This window comes from Eleutherodactylus coqui, chromosome 3 (genome assembly GCF_035609145.1).
Source record: "Eleutherodactylus coqui strain aEleCoq1 chromosome 3, aEleCoq1.hap1, whole genome shotgun sequence".
Lineage (NCBI taxonomy): Eukaryota > Metazoa > Chordata > Amphibia > Anura > Eleutherodactylidae > Eleutherodactylus > Eleutherodactylus coqui.
The window spans coordinates 153162155-153180342 of NC_089839.1; the positions used below are offsets into that span (position 1 = coordinate 153162155).

General features: G+C 42.6%; 1 protein-coding gene across 1 annotated transcript in view; it reads right to left on the bottom strand.

The window, feature by feature from the left end:
* Positions 1–1925: 1925 nt before the first annotated feature.
* The window catches only part of GTPBP1 (GTP binding protein 1), a 41604-nt gene continuing 25341 nt past the window's right edge, over positions 1926–18188 (bottom strand). The window contains exons 11-12 of the mRNA XM_066596375.1: positions 17953–18135; positions 1926–6859 (exon numbers count right to left, since the gene is read on the bottom strand). Of these exons, the coding sequence (XP_066452472.1) occupies positions 6770–6859; positions 17953–18135 (273 nt within the window). The 3' untranslated portion in view covers positions 1926–6769. The remainder of the gene's footprint in view (positions 6860–17952; positions 18136–18188) is intronic.

Genomic DNA, 18188 nt, shown 5'->3' on the forward strand with positions numbered 1-18188 from the left:
GGAATTTTATGTTGAACATTTTTCTAGAAATTGTTTCAATCTTTAGGTACAGTTTTTCAGATTGGTGACCCTCTGACAATTTTTGCTGCTGATAGAGTGCCTCTCAAGGGGTTCCTCTTATACACAGTTATGTGACTCAGTAGAAAATTGGCTCCTCAGTTGCTTTTCATCAGTATCACTTACTTTTCCAGCCTTCTGTTAACCTGTGTTAGATGTGTTGCAGCCATCAGTTTCTAAAGGAGTTATTTTAAAATGAAATGGATGTCTTCCTTTAAACTCCTGATTAGAGATGAGCGAGCATGCTTGTCCAAGCTTGATACTCATTCAAGACACAACATCACTAGCCCCGCTGTACAAGGTATCCAGGCAATTCCTTGGCCAGTACGATTCCCGGATCTCTCTCCACTCAAGAATCTGTAGGACGTAACTAAACATCGAGAGAAGGCTCTCCCATAGCATCGTAACGAAGATGATCTGTGGACTATGGTCAATAACCCCATGGCCAAAACTACCCCAAGACAAAATTCAAGCACTCATGGAATTGATGCCAACTCATGTTAACGTTATCATCCACCATGGTGGCCCCATTACCTACTGTAATCATCCTGTTTAATTCTAACCATTACACATTTCATATGGTTTAATAGAGTTCAGAACAATTAAATTTAATTTAACTGCATGGTGAATGTCATTACATCCCAAGCATTTCTTCATAGCCTGGCATTTTTTGTGAAATGTGTTTAGGGGTTATCTTATTATATATTGGAAAATATTGAGGGTTTTTAACTATTACATTCTAAAATGCTAATGAACTAGACAAAACAAGTAGAGAACGAAAAATTTATTTCTCAATATTCTGTGCTGTTAAACAGGCTTCTTGTAAAAGGGAAAACATTCCCCAGCCTTCTGCCTACCATAAGCAGAAGAAAGTGCAGCAAAGCTTTTGATGTTACACAGGAACAGTTTCAATGCTGTACATTTACATTTCATATTTTGGCACACAAGACTGCAGAATTAAGGATAGGAAAAAAAAATCAGTGTATCCTATCAAATAATCGTAAAATGGAAGGGGGAAAAAAAAACAAAAAAAAAATCAGGATCTGGTTTAGAAAGTCACAAAAAAATTAAATAAATAAAGACTAAACTCAAACTTTGCAACTTGTTTCAAAGTTTCATTAACTTGAGTCAACAAGATTACTTCTACTACTAAACAGGCATGTGTTAAAATCCAGTCTCATTAACCATTTCTTCATATACTTATACTAAATATTGGTCATGTGGGCAGCACCTCGGTATGAACAAGAGATGTACATTTAAGGCTTTGTTCAAATCTGTGTCGGAGGTTCCATTCAGAGCTTCCATCTTGGATTTCTGTGAAAATCCATAAGGAAATAACATACAGTATCAGTGCGTCTGGGAAAATGCTGAAGTGCATAATGTCAGCCTAATAGAACCCATTATAGTCAGCAGGTTCCCCTCGATGAATTTCTGCTTTCAGCATGTGCCAATTTGGCCATTATTCATCTCCTAGAAAGGAGACGAATGCAAGATAGTGCGAGTGTGAACGAGTGGTAAGTTTATGTAAAGTCAACTTACTAGATGAGAATAACTAGCAGTCAACAGCTGCTGGCAGTCTGAGACCACTTTAGGCTCTTGATATTTGCAATGTTGCCAAAGCAGAAATGCTTTACTGGATCTGTCATCCACCATCAACAACCATGGACCCCATTGACTATCGACAAGGTCTGTCTGGTTCTGCCATCAATGGGATAAACAGAACTGCATGTAGTCATCACATTGGATTGGAAAAATGTAATGCCATCTGCAGTGGAGGCTTCAACGCAGAAGGAAGCAATAAATGTGCCTTAAGTTTATAAAGCATTTACAAACCCTTTAAAAACCAGAAAGGAGGATACTACTAGTCAAGCATTTTAAACAAATTTAATGGTTACAAGTGTTTGAAGCATTTTTGATAAATTTCTTTCCAGTATGTAAAAACAGGGGTTAAAATGGCTGCGAAAATAAAAATTTCTATTCTATATTTAAAAAGTAGCTACAATAGTTTGGTAAAAATAGGAGAAAGTAACCTCATCACCACAGACTAAACGGTTAAAATGACTTGTCAAATTGATGTTAATAGGTTGCTGTAGAAAATATTCAGAGCACTTCACTGCTTTTTTTTATCTGGTGTGGCGCGACAGCTTTAAAGAGGAGTTGCCCAGGATTAAAGAAAAAAAAAATGGATGATTTTTGTCTTGTTTGAAAAGTGTGATGTCTTTTCGCATGGGGTGCTTGTATTGTTGTTCAGTCCCATCCACTTGAATAACACTACTAGAGAGCCTATGAACAGATAGGATGCCGTTTCACAGAAGAGACAGATTTTTTTTTTTTGTCTAATTCTGGACAATCCCTTTAAATGAACCAAGGCCTACCACTGAGAGGATGTTGGCTCTAGGAACTAACCAGGTTTAAAAAAAAAAAGTATTTAGCCTAAATTTTTTGTCAAAATTTAAGATGTAAAGACAGAATACTCAATGCTGTACGGTAACACCAGGTACAACATTCTCCATGCGACCCGACACTCCCTGTAGTGAGTCAACGTGTAAGATCCTATGTTTACACAGCACATCATCAGTCTTGGGATGACAATAGAGAGACCCACAGGGACAGAACTCTAGTGCAAACATAGCTATATACAAAAATATTAAATAGGTTCTCCCTGCTTAACAATGAGCTGGTTCAACACAAAGACTAGAGGTTCCAGGAAACATAAGAAACCCTTTAAAATGACCTAGCTTAATACATTGGTTACTAAATAAACGTAATCTGATCCAAGTCGCAACTGTAGACCATCAACCAACGTTTTATTCGTAATCAACTCAGAAATCCAGGTCATACCAAAGGGTTGACTTTTTATCCCAACACAATCAGTGAGCTCAATAAGAGACATGATAGGTGCTATTAGTTCAGATTGTTTTCTATAATTGTGACAAACAATCTAAGCTAAGAACACAAACAATTGTGCCGTTCATGTATTGAGCACACTGAGAAAATATTCACAGTGCGAGGAGAAAAAGTGAACCTCTGTGTTAAAGATCTCTCCAACAGCTAAGGGGCAAAAAATGTTTCGATCAAAATCTACGTGGCGACTTTGGCCTTCACACAATCTCACAGAAGTCAATGTTGGTAGTTGTGGAGCTAGCCGTAACCACAACTCGTGAAAATCTAGTAAAGTTGGATTTTTTTTATATCTGTGGCTGCAGTTGCAACTACTTGTGTGACCCATATTGACTTCTATTAGATTAGGAGATCACAAGGAGACACTGCGATCATTGGTCACACAGCCGAAGTCTGTGTATAGTCCTAATCTCAAGAAGATGAGGTTTGAAGTGCGGGTTTCACAGGGGCTTTGCCCATTAAATAAAAAAGGCACACGAATCTAGATAACAATGAGGCCATGACGTATTAGGGTGCTTTTACGTGAGTGCCATCGGCGACCACTAGCAATCGTATTTACTGCTAGGATGAACTTCAAAGCGCAGCCCCTCGTTTAACGCAAAATTTCAAGTTGGCTGTGCAATAGTAACCTTCGTTTTCTGCAGCATTCTCAACCTGTGGGAGCAAAATGTAACAGCATTTACAGTGCAGGAATTGTGGATGGGAACTTATACACACGCTGTGGAGAAAATAGGCATAAACGTTATCTTCAAATAAGCTGATTTTCTACTACAGAGAATCAACAACTGTATTTTCATGCAGTTTTTACCCTTTCAATTGTGGAAAATTCACATGAATTCCACTATGTGTGAACGCACCCTTAACCCTTTCCAATCCAATGTCTTACGTCTAAACATATCCTGATTGAAGCCTATACAGCTCTGACATCGGTAGATGTCCAGCAGGGTATACTTACTGTAGATTACTGGCCGCTCTGTTGTCGGAGGGCCTCTCCAACATGTCCCATACCGCAGTACTGGCTCTAGCCAGCAGATGGCACCATTGTATAATGGCAGAAAGAGAAAGGCCCCTAGGAAACCCTGAATCCAATTGGATTACAAAGGGTTAAGGCCTCTTTACAGGGGCCAACCAACTGTCCATACAAGCATTTATATAACCAGCCAGTCTGCACTTGGTTTATGGCGCATATAGTTGATGACAAGTTCCTTTAAACAAGTTATGGTGTTTATAGTTTGGCAGCATGGAATCTGGGGAGCCTCTTTTCATATTCGCTCAGTCCCCTGACAAAGTCAGTACGTGTGCACCAGCTGGACTTGTCAGAAGGCTGTGCGTGTGCCAACTATGCCGGGGACACCACAGGAATGCGGGATCAGGAGAGTATGAAAAGAGGCTCCTCGGATACTCCACGTCATCTAAACTATAAGCACCACAACTAACAGCCCATTTACACTGCATGAATCTTGAGTGATAATTGTCACAACAAATTTGAGCGATAATCGTTCAGTGTAAATGCACAAAACAAAATTGCTCACTTGTCATTTGCGGTTTGTTAAGCCGACTTTTTTTTTTTTTTTTTATTAAAGCGGACTGAAAAAAGTTGTTGGCTTGCTGGTTTCCAAACGCTCTCTGCTTCACATAGGGGGTGCAGCGCTGAGTGAGAAGCGAATGAGAATCCCACGATCCAGAGGCAAGTCATTCTGTGTAAACGCTCTGCGTGGGCGCTAATGACCTTAGCGGAGTCAGCGCTCGTGCAGTCATTTGAAAGACTGTCGCCCTGTTTAAAAGGGCTATTAGTTTATGGTGATTATAGCTGATGAAGGTTCCCTTTAAAAGGATTTCACTCAGGACGAAGATCACCGATGAGCCGCATGAACAGTCGTTTACTACTTGCGATCAAATTAGTTGTCATTTCTGTAAGCCACACATCCCATTTACACGGGGAGAATTCCTCACTGACCCTATTTTGTGCATCCAATTTTTTTTATTTTTTTTTTTTTACAACATTCTCTGCAGTTTATCTAAAAATATTGTTATAGTTCAGGTAACTACGAATGCAGCAATATCTATGGGGTTTGGGTTTTTTTTTTCCACTCTTTAGATTGAAACTTCATTCGACTTTAAAAACACCTTTTTTTTCCCAATCCCTTGAGGGGACTTGAAGATGTAACTATCTGCTCGCTCGCAGTGTACTATACCTCTGACAGGAGTTTATTAGACCCTGTTAAAGTCTGCCTGTAAAAGCATTGCAAAGAGTCCAATTAGTGACAGAACCCTCTCCTATTGTCTACCTCTTAGATGCTGTGGTCAATTCTGACAGCCGCATCTAATGAGTTAAACAGCTGACATTGAAAGTTTGCCCAATCCCAGCTATTTGTCAGACAAGTTTTTGCTCTGACAAGCAAACTCTTTCTTTTCCCAGCATAGGTCCCCTGTGCCAGGGAACAGGTACTAACAGCTATAGGAACAGGTACTAAGGTATTAAGAACAAATTTGACTGCTGGGAATGAGCAGTAAACAAGAAAAAGGAAGTAAATTTCCTTCTTATTTGCATAACTGACCTTTCACACTTAGTAGCTTATTGAATCATTATTTCAAGGATAGAATTTATCCTTGCATCAGTAGAGTTGAGCAGTGATACCAGACAACCTATGGACAGATATGCTGCCAGTTTCTGGTTTATTAATGGCTCTAGCATATACCATTGCTCTATGATCCGTGTGGGGTGGGGATGTCATCTTTTGCGACCACCTGTGGTAAAAAAAACAAAAAAAAACACACAAAACAAATATGACGGGCAGAGGCCTCATGTCTGCCTGACCATGTGCGGTGCAAAAAGTCAACAAAGCTTAAGGCGGCGTTGTAGTTCTCAGCATAGGGGTGGCCCGGGGTGTTGCAATAAAATAAATAACAATCAGCGAAGGAGCTGTGGCACTTAACTAGTGTTGTGGCTTCTTCATTCTAAGGATTGATACAGCATAGACTGGTGTGGTTTCTGCCAACACAACTAAAGACTGAGGGCTCAAATACGCATGCCTGCCATCTATAATTATGCAAAGTAATAAAAGTAAACAACTTAACTGACTGAGCCTTAAGATCTGTTTTTATAGTTTAGTCTGACAGGCATTGGTGCACAAATTAATAGATTTACACAAGCTGCCATGATAAGACATGCCACAAAAGCAGAGACATGGATGTTCAAATGTAAAACTCTGCTATTCTTTAGGTTACAGCTATTAAAACAAAAACAGAGTAATGCACAATAAAGAACAATCCAAACTAAAACATGAATGTGAAGAATGTGTAAAATAAAATAAAACTCATTTATCTTAAATAAATTGATTGAGAAAGTCTCTTGCTTGGAAATGTTAGGAAATAAAGAAAAAATTTAAATCAGATGTTTTTAGGAGTAGATTGTTTTCACCGAGCAGTCACATTTGGCTTTTCCCTCCCATTTTTACGCAGGACGATATATCCTGCTTCTGAAGGAGAAAAAAAAACAAAAAACATTAAGACCATTCCTTAAAATCCCATTCATTTTATAGGGGTTACAGCTACAATTTGTCTGTGCAAGAGATTCATGTGCTCTTTATCATCCTGAAACCAGTCGTCAACAGCAAGTCAGGACACAAAGCTGATGAACACTAATCAATGACTACTGGAATAGCCACTGATCAGTAAGAATTCAGTGGGGCTTCACTGGACCAATATATATGGAAATGCAGGTTTGCTGGGACTGTCTGCTTCATTTCCACTGAACTGTGATGGGGCACGTTCAAGCTGTTGGAAGGACACAGAAGTTAAGCAGTCATGTTTAACAACCCCCTGCTGGGGCACCTGTCCCCTGAGACTTCACTTTATGCCTCTGTCCACCACGACGTCTTCCTCCGCCTCCCGTCTTCGGCTGTAAAACAGAAAAGTTTTGCATATAACAAGTTCATGTAAAACAGCAAACAATGTCAGGTATATGATGACCATTTGGTTAAAACAGATTGTTTACATTAGATTTTAAGGTTGCCATACATATTAGATAGAAGTAGGTTGATGCTTGAACAACTGTTGAACAAACAACCTGGTGAACAATTATCTTCTAGATGTATGTATACACATTTTAGTCCATATTGGCCTAAACTAGCCACAAAATGTTCAATGGCATCAAGCAGTGGGAAAACAATCTTTCTGGAAACATTCCTTCAAAGAAAAAGCTAGATCTTCCACAACAACAAAAGATCTTTCATCAAAAAACAGCAGACTTCTTTCCACACAATGACAGTCCATCAGTCAGCGAAAAACAGTTCATTGTTATATTTCACCCAAATAGTTTGGGTTGAAAATGTGCATTTTCATCAACTTTAGTCTAAGGCATATGGGTACCTTTAACCCTTTCCAATCCAATGTCTGACGTCTGAAGACATTATGATTTAAGTCTGTACAGCTCTGATGCTGGAAGACGTCCATCTGGGTTCTTTTACTGTATATTGCCAGCCTCTCTGCTGTCAGAGCCTATCCAATGTGTCACCTCATGCAATACTGGCTTTAGCTAGCATATAGCGCAGTTGTATAACGGCAGAAAAAGAGTAAGCCCCCTAGGAAAATCAGGATACAAATTGGATTGGAAGGGGTTAAAGAAAGATTGTTCTTCATACATACAAATCTTCCATGTGAACAAAATCTTTTGTCTGCCTACTAGATGAAAATTTGAAGTTTAAAAAAAACAAAAAAAACGTAGGGTAAATGGGACGAAATTCCCATAAGCAAATGGTATTCAACTCCCCATCGTTTGACCAAATTTTCACCCCAACATTCCAATATTTGCTGGAGATGTCAGAAACAAATTGGTTCACTGTTACATATATGGTGGTCATATGAATTTCTTAAACTACTATGGGAACAAGTACACTTAGCATTGTGTCTGATTTTGCACTCTAGCCTTAATTGGAACCTGGGTGTGGCCCTTTTATCACTTGGTATACAAAATTGCACCCCCTGACTTGTCTATTATATCACATGTGCTGACAACAACTAGATCTTCCATAGCCAAAATAATGGAAAACCCCTGAGGTCCCAATACTGACTGACATGGTTCTAGGAGTCCAACATACCTGCGTAATGGAACACCTGATTGCAAACAGATTTGGCCAATTGGGAAAATTTAAAGACTACTGGGCAAAGTGGCTTCTTTTCTCAGGATACTCATGTTAATTTCCTGCCTCAAAAATGAGTCCATTGAATAAAGAAAATATATCCTTGGGTATAGTTTTAGGCATTGCCTCTTTTAGGTATTGATTAGGATGTAATAATGCAGCCAAGTTATTATCCAGGTGGACACCCATGACGGAGTAACCCACTGTTAGATCTGTATTACTTGTTCCTTTTCTCTTTCTTCAATAGTATTGTCCTGTTAAGCTTTGACCATACGAGCCCCGATCTGCACAAGATAATTGATGGGACCAACACACCCCAATATACGCATACTGAGCGAAGGTATACTCCACCACCCACTTGAACATGTGCAGGTTCGGATTCAAACAAGTTAGTCAGTCAACACCATGCGTAGGTCCCATTATATGCTGGAATGTGAACCACATGTTGACTTACTTGATTGTCTATACAAAAGGCTATAAACTGTATTGTACACCCTATGCACTGGGTAAATTTTGCAAAATGTAATTTAGATGTTAAAAAAAGCCAATAAAATATTTGTTGACAAACACTACGTATTGCGGAGCTCTAATTCTTGCTCAGGTATATTGAGATGTTCCCTGTATGCTGCATCCAGACATTTCTGGAAATCCACCAATGGGATATATCCTTGTTTACAGTCCCTGGTATTGAAAGGGATTATTGGATTACGCAGTTAAAAGAGAAAAAATGAATCAGATTTCCATGTGGCTGTATCAAAAGTAATCTTTTGTGTATGCGCTAATTTGATTAGTTTTTCCTCATTAATTATTCATTAGTAGGAGTGGTCCTCTGAACAAAACGCATAGGGCCGGGGCATGGCCGGCAACCAACATGGAGAGTCGCATGTGAGGAGAGCTCCCCAGGTAAAAGTCTAGAATTCTTATAAAATCCTGGCCTTACCAGACTCCTGTTGCCCACAACACCGCTAAAGGACCTCTAGATTCTGAAGAAAGAACTGGACCGCAGCTGGGAGCAATAACAGCCACCTGACACCCACAGCAAGACCGTGGGCCGAGGCAGAAGAGAAGAGGCGCCAACGCCCTGCTCCCCTCCCGCTCTTCATTTAGCGCCAACTCGTCTGACCCACCTGCCTGCAGGCTAAACCGAGGTTTGCGTGCCCCGTCCTCCCTTACCCAGGCGCAACTTAGCCGGTAAGAATCCCCCCCTTTTAGGACCTGTGGCTTGCTGGACTGCCTCGTCTGCCGGGTGGCGACCCGCGCCTGGTTACAACCCGAACGAGGTGGGACCCTCCGAGCCCTCACCACTGGAGTCGTGCCACTGCTGCAAGACCTGAGCAGGGGTTGCGGTCCGCCTGTCGCTCCGGTCGCCCCAAGGCCTCCAGCCGCCGCTTGCCTGCACCGCCCTGCACTCTGTCGTCTCAAAACCTCCAGCCGCCGCTTGCCTGCAGAGCCCCGCGGCCGCCGACCCGGACCTGACCTCGAGAGCTGCGAGCCTCCGGTGCCTACCTCCACGAGGAGTACCTCCTGCAAGACCCCGACCAGAGCCGCGGCTTGCTAAGCCGCCCGTCTCCTGGGAGCCGTTCCCTGCAGCCGAACATCCGATCCTCTATCGGTCGGGGGGCGCGGTCCGTCTCCCGGCCTCTGAAGCAGACGATCAGCTGTGAGAGCCAGCGAGATACTGCGGACTGCCCGTCCGCCCCGCCGCTGCATAATATCCTGCTGCCGCTTGCCGCGGCTTGGGAGAGGAGGAAAACAAGAAACCCTTCAAGTAGAGGAAACGGGGCCGCGACTGGTCCGGCCGCCTCATCTGCAGCCCGCATCCAGGCTGATCTACTAGGGCTGGACGGACGGAGACACTCGGCGTCCTCCTGGAGCACTGGACTTGAAAAATCCCCCCTCTCGGACCCGGCCCTGCGGAGCCGGCAACAAACTGAGTACCTAGTGGGGGCAGGGGGACAACACAGCTGCCCTGCGAAGCCAGCTCATAGAACTGTAAACCTGGGCAAACAGCCCACAGTAAAATCCTCCTCATCCCCCCCTGGAAAGCACCCCTGCTGCCCACACCGCTGGATAGCGACGTCCTGGAGGGGAGACTGTCCCAAGACATAACTCCCACGCGGGCAGCGATCCATCTGACGGACAGGCGGTTGGTCCCACAGGAAACATTGATCTCTCCATACATTTCAAATTGTGACGTTGGAGCGACAAGACAGAAATCTATAGCCATTAGCAGGCAGCATCGCCACGCGAGGCTGTCACCTTCCACCGTTGCGACCGCTACCAGTGTAAGATTTGGACAAATCCTGAATAATTGTGACCCAATCTATTGGACCCCTACCCTCTAACAATTACTGTAACCGTATAGTTACAAGGACTTTACAGTCTATAGCATCTAAATCCTGCGAGAATTGCATCAAATCTTTAGAACTGCTATCCGACATTTTTCGCAAGTAACAGTACCTGAAGCTGTTTACATCAAGCTGCTGCAGGGGGAAAAGACAAAGAAAAACCCCTTCTCTCTATAAAGTAATATACTAATCTAACGCCATCTATCATGAGTACACGTGCCAAAAACGGCTCTGCAGCAGAGAAACTAAAAGAATTTGCCCGCACTGAAAACTCAAATCATACCCCGCGAGCGTCGCGACCTACCCAGATGAGAGAATTTGAAGACGACGCGGGGAAACCCCCGGAACCAACCATGCGACAGCTTCTAGAAGTAATTAACACCTGCACATCCTCTCTCACCAACAAAATAGAAGAGATAAAGTCTGACGTCTCCTTGCCAAGACAAGACCTACAGAACATGCGAGGTAGAATGCAGGAGATGGAAGACCGCATCTCCAACGCAGAAGATTCCCTACGCCCACTTTCTGCGGCAGTAAAAAAAGCCATAAGAATAACAGAATTTTGCGAATCTAAAACAGACGATCTGGAAAATCGGTCGCGCCGTAACAATCTGTGCATAATAGGCCTTCCGGAAAAATCGGAAGGCTCCCACCCAGAAATATTTGCCGAGACCTGGCCGAAATCCTTATTGGGCGACGACACCTTCTCCGCCCACTTCACAGTGGAGAGAGCCCGAGTCCCAGCAAAACCGCCACAGCCGGGAGCCCCCCCGCGCCCATTCCTAGCAAGGATCTTGAATGGCAGGGACCGAGATGCTGCATTACGCCAAGCCAGACTAAAGGGCCCACTCAAATATAACACAACGATTTCCATATTCCCGGACTTTTCTGCCGAATTACAAAAACAAAGTGCCACCTTCATGGAAGTTAAGAGGAAGTTTAAAGAAAGAAATATCCTCTACTCAATGGCATACCCAGCCCGTTTGCGCATCGTGGCACAAGGAAAGGCGATCTTTCTGCAATCTCCCACTGAGGCCCTCGAATGGCTTGATATGCACCCAAAGTCACCGAGAAACGTTTGATCCTGTTACAGTTATGGCGGGACTCTAAACCCAGTTATAATTTGCATTGCCAATACCCCTCTGACTTATAGATGGCGAACTGAACGGCTGTGGCACTCAAATTACAGTTAAGGCCTAGCGGTCGAATTGAGCCCTCTATAGGCCATTGGGATATCCCCTCCTAATACCATCTGCTACTTCTAGATTGTAGCTAAATTGCTTTGTTTTTTTTTAATCTATTTCTCTTTTTCTATTCCGTTTTCTATTGACACCTACGTGAAAATTTAAGCAAGATGTCAAAGGTTAATTGTTTAAGATGTTTTAATCTGTTCTTTATCAATATTCTTAACAAGTCTGCGCTGACACAACCCACTTTTCAATACTGGTCAATATTTTCCCCTTTTCTATATTCAATAGATATAGATAAAATGTGTAAATTCCATGTTTACGTAAATACCAATGTCTCTAACATGCCTTAGTTGGAATGTGCGGGGCCTAGGTACTGCTCTCAAGTGGAGGGCAGTCTTCTCATATATTAAGCAAATTAATCCACACATTAGAAGTTTGCAGGAGACCCACTTAATTAAAGACAAGGCCGACACCCTGAGAAAACCATGGGTCCAATGGATGGCCCACTCCTTCCACACCTCCTCCTCTAGAGGCGTCTCTTTGCTTATCCACAAGTCTGAGATGGAACCCCATTAACGTCCGCAGAGACCCCAAAGGAAGATTCGTATTCATACACGGGGAAATTGACTCCAAACCTTATGTCATTCTATCTATCTATAACCCACCCCACAACAACCTCTATCTTCTACAAACGGCCATAGCATTCGCGCACCAATACCCTTCGGCGGCGGTGATTTGTCTAGGGGATTTTAACTTGGTAATGGATCCAACCAAGGACAGATTCCATACACCCCCTAACACTACCTGCACTTCAAACTCCCCCTTGAGGCAACTGGTCGACAGTGTTGGCTGGATTGATCTCTGGCGATTATATCACCCCAAAACTTTAGAATTCACTTGTCATTCCCCAGGACATAATGCACTGGCGAGAATTGATTATATATTCAGTTCCACGGAACTGGCGATCTTTCTCTCCAATATAACGCACTGTCCGCGGGGTATATTTGACCACAGCCCTATACTATTAACCTTAACATTCCCTCGGCACGAGATAATGCCTGTATGGAAACTGCACCCATTCTGGCTCAAGCTTATGGGGTCAGATGACCAAACCCCCTTCCATATATCCCCATTCCTAGACGCTCATAACAGCAACACCCACCCTGCCCTAAAGTGGGACACTCTCAAAGCCTACATTAGAGGATTCCTTAAATCCGCTATTACACATATTAAAAAGTCAACATCCCAGACCGACAAAGAATTAGAAACCCAAACTATGGAAGCTGAAAAACTATACATATCTAATCCCACAGATGCTAACAGAATAGCCTGGCTTAGCCTCACCCGACTCTATAAACACCAAATTCACGCTAAGGCCAAACGCAAATTATTCTTCACCAAGCAATATTATTTTGAACTGGGAAATCAGTCCAGCCACCTCGCCAATTTGATTAGACAGGAAAACCAAGCCAATACAGTCCTTAAGATTAAAAACCAATGTGAAGCAGAGCTGACTGATGCCCCAGCTATCACAAACTGTTTCAAGGAATTCTACACCAAGCTGTACAGTTCTTCCTCCCAAAATACTGTGGCAGACACCCTAAATTATCTAAATGACTTGACCTTCCCAACTCTTTCCACAGAACAGGTCGAGCTCTTGGAAGCTCCAATCACTCTGGAAGAGATCCAGCAAACAATTCAAGACATGGCTCTTAACAAATCTCCTGGCCCAGATGGCCTCCCAATAGAGGCATATCGTAAATATAGCGAACAACTAGCTCCACAACTACTAGAGACACTGTGCCAGGCCCAAATAGATAAAGCACTCCCACCCTCATTTTACAAAGCCTCCATAGTAGTGATATTGAAACCTGGAAAAAACCCTATAGAATGCGACTCATACTGCCCCATTTCACTGCTGAACACAGACTATAAGACTAACTAAAATCCTGGCCACCAGACTAAATCAGGTAATCTTATCCATCATACATCCCGACCAGACAGGTTTCATGCCAGGGAAATCCACAACAATAAATATTCGCAGAGTCCAAACAGCCATTCAATTGGGAAAACAATACAACATGCCCCGGGCCCTGGTCTCGCTAGACATGACAAAAGCTTTCGACTCTTTAGAGTGGGTCTTTTTGGAGGCCTGTCTGATCTGTTTCGGGTTTGGTCCTCAATTTCGACAATGGGTTAAAACTATATATAAATGCCCGAACGCAAACGTGATTGTAAACGGCATCCCATCAGCAGAGTTTCAACTGGCAAGGAGCACCCGACAGGGATGCCCTTTATCCCCGGCCCTATTCGCCATAGCCATTGAGGCACTGGCAATCCGTCTGAGAAACACTCCCAATGTAACTGGCATCAGATGGGCAGACCTTGAGAGTAAAGTAGGATTATATGCAGATGACAATTCTTTTCTTATCAGACCCAATTAACTCCTTCTCCCAAGCTATGATGCATATAGACAGATTTTCTCTTTTTTCAGGATTACACGTTAATTGGTCCAAGTCCACAATCCTATACACAGACCTTCACCCAAAAAATGATCGGTGTGTCACCAGATATGGACTGAAAGAGGTTTCAACATTTAAATACTTGGGGATGATTATGTCCTGTGACCATGGCAGGGCAATAGCGGATAATGTCACCCCACTACTGGAGGATATAAAACACAAGTTTAAGAGGTGGTCCAAGCTGCCGCTCTCTGTGGCAGGGCGGATAAATCTTGTTAAAATGGTCATCCAACCGAAATGCTTATACATATTACAGCACATGCCAGTAAGCGTGCCCAAGCGCTTTTTTCAGTCCTTAAACTCCCTCATTATTTCATTCATATGGAACTCTTCCCGCTCCAAACTAAGCTTATCAACATTACAAAGACCTAAAGAGCAAGCCGGAATGGCCCTTCCGGACCTCCGGCTTTATTACTTAGCAGGGCAACTGAGAAATATTCGAGCCTGGGTTCTGGACAAAGAAATGCCCATAGCAGACAAAACAGCTTGCGAAACAAGTAAAAGGAAATAATTTACTAAATTACTTAGAGTTTCCAGAATGCACAAACTCCTCCGATGTAATTCCGCTTCATAAACTAGCCCTTGGCGTGTGGAAGGAAGTTAAAACCCTTCAGAGATACCAAAATGTAATACCTGAACTTCCCCTACGGAACAATCCTGGTTTCGCTGCACTACAATCAGTCCCAGACCCACAGTACTGCGTGTCTCAGGGGATACACACACTGGATGATATTTATACGGACGAGATACTCCCTACATTCACTCAACTACGTGACAGACTGCAATCCCCTCATCTTCAATTATTCAGATTTTTCCAGTTGAGGCATGCGCTGAATTCTCAATTTCCACCCACCTCAACTCGAATATCCAGATTTCCTACAATTGGCATCCTTAAGTCACAAGGACCCAAAGGGCTAATCTCGGCTCTATACACGCACCTTCTTTCAGCCAAAATAGATCACAATCCACTTTCGGGGTACGACAGGTGGAAGCAAACCATTCCATCCCTCACACCTGAAGACTGGCAAGACATTTCTAAATCCCACCTATCGGTCTCTCCTGCCATAAATAACAAATTGATTCAGTTATATATAATACATCAAGCCTATCTTACCCCCAGCCGTCTTCACAAAATTGGCATATAGCCTCAAACTCCTGCCACAGATGCCACCAGCCAGAGGCCAACTTTTGGCACCTGATATGGGAATGCCCGCCCCCCTGTCAATGAATACTGGTCCAAAATTGTTGACCTCATAAATTCACTACTACCTCCCCCACTTACTGTTAATCTGGACCCCAAGATGGTGTTTAGCTTACTGTGGAGGTGTGGCCATACTACACCCGTACATTTCTCGAGAAGGTGCTATTTTAGCACGTAAGGTGATAGCCATGAAATGGATGGCTGCAGAACCCCCTCAACTCTACACTGGATTCAAATAGTGAACACCGTAGTCTATGAAAAAATTATTTTTCAGAACAGAGATTGCCCGAGCAAATGTCAAAAAGTATGGGGTGCCTGGTTGGACTCTGATTCCACCTTGTCTACGGAATAAACCTTGAGCCCCAATTCCATTCCCCCCTTACTCCCCCCCGCCCCATAATCCTTCTCCCTCTCCCCCTCCTTTTACCAACAAGCGCTTGAAGACTTGTAATATTTCTCTTTTTTTTTTTTTTTTTTTTAAAAAAGAGCAGTATTAGACAGAGCAGAACGGTTTAAAAAAAAAAAATTAAAAAAAAAGTTAATAAAAGTTTGTTATAAATGCTCAAACAATATATTCAGGGAGTACGGTAATAACCATTGTATTAAATCATATGCAGTTCAACAACTATGTATCTATTGACATGTAACTAACAAAGCTTTTTCTTTGATTCTGTACTCTGCAAATCTTTCAATAAATAAAACAAATTAAAAAAAAAAAAAAAAAACACACATAGGGCCCTGTTCACAAGTGAGCGTTTTGACATTTCTGTGGATATATTCTAATAAAAAGATAACATTTTCTATGAGAACGGCTGGAGTGATCTAATACACAGTTTTTTCCACATTGCATTCCTGAGAAACCAGCTTGGAGTTGTTGGACAATGGCAATTTGGCTTAACGCTGTGAATCAAGATATTTTTGCAAGCTGTTTTTTTTACCTTAACTTCTGCCTAATGGCCGAATCAGGTTCTACTGTGCACACCCGGTTGACTTGCACGGAGGCGAGATCACTCTGGGGACAGGTCGCTGGCCTTGTCTCCTCGGTGATTGGCAAGCCCTTTGACCGGGCCCAGCGACATGCTTGCTAGCGGATAAACAGTCAGGCTTCAACAATCAGCAGCATAAATTGGCTCAAAATATTTGTATGGCCACCAGAGTCCATATAGCATCACAATGGTCATCGCCAGTACTGCAGATTGGTCCAATCAAGGCTAGAATCTCACGGATGATGGTATACGAGAAGCTTTCAGCTATCAGGGAAGATAGGATGGAGTGGTTTCTGAAAATGTGGCAGCCGTGGTCTGACTATTTGGGAGCGCCAAGTCTTACAGAGGCCCTTCAGCGGTGTGTGTGTGTTTGTGGTTTGGGGAGGGGAGGGAGGTCTATAGAAGTCCTACAAAAGAAGTGGAGGGCAGCAGGACTAACCTGAAGTAGTATGTGATACAATATATGTGGAAGTCATTACCCTTCATTAATTCTTACTATGTTCTGATTATTATTTTTTCATTTTGAAATCCCCCCTGAGCGGGGTATATCTCTAGCTAATATACTGCTATATTTTGAAGAAAATCTGATTATTTGAAACTAAAACTTTTTCAAATAAACAAATTTGAGCGATAATCGTGCAGCATAAATGTAAAAAAAATGTAAAAAAATTTAAACAAAACAAAGTGAAAAAAACAAAACAAAACACGCTCACTATTTACTCACAAGTCATTATTGCTGATTTTCAGTCAGCATAAAAGCCATCGCTGGCTTTTCGTTCTGTGTAAATGCTCCTCGCTTCACATAGAAGGTGAAGCGCTGAGTGAGAAGCCTGCAATCTACCAGCGAAATCTGCCTGTGTAAACGCTCAATATGAGCGCCAAACGACCTTAGCGATGATATCAGCGCTTGTGCAGTCATTTAGCTGACAGCCGTTCTTTGTAAAAGGGACGTTAGGCAGAGGGCTCAAACATGATGTGGACACAGATTACCCTATGAATTTAAACATAGAAAAATGGGTCTCTGAGCTTCAAGAAACCCAATCACTTCCGCAAAATTTGGATCAAAATTTTGTTCTGCAATGCACTTTGTCAGTGAAAGCAAAGTGGGGTCTGATCATTTACAAATACAGGCTCTCTTTCTTTGTGCAGGGGAATAATGAAACAGGAAAATGACGAACATACAAAAAACAGCATGTGGTTATTTAGAAAAAAAAAACCAAAAACTTTTTTTATATGTATTAAAAAGACAAAATAAACCCTAAGACCTCCTTCAGACAGCAGTGTTGAGTTGCCTCCAAGAATGTCAGACACAACGTGCATTGGACAGCACATGGACACTTGTGTGTGCAGTTTGATCACCGCAGACCGTCTCATCTATAAAAAGGGACCAGAAGAGGACACGCAGCAATTTCTTTTTTTCACACAGACCATCCGTCCATGTGAAAGCTCACCCATGTGAATTAGAATGGGTCTGTATTGTCCGTGAATTACATGGACAGCGCACAAACATAAAATGCACCCATCTGAATTAAGCCCACGGGCTTTTGTGCATTTTCAAGGATCTAGGTCTCTTTCCAGATAAACAGACAGTATTCTCCCCTTGTACCTGTGCTTGCAGAGGGGCGGCTCCTGACATCGCAGCAGCATTAGCTGTGGGGGAAACCTCATCTGTTAGTGCTGTCGCCGGACTCAGTTCATCCTTCTTTCCAAGCGGGCTCTTTTTGGTGGACTGCATCTTTACCTGTTGTGGTTTGGAGTTCATTGGCAAGTTGTTTGTGCTCTGTAACAACTAGAAATTACAAAATAGTTCATTACATGTCTAGTAATTATATACAAAGACAA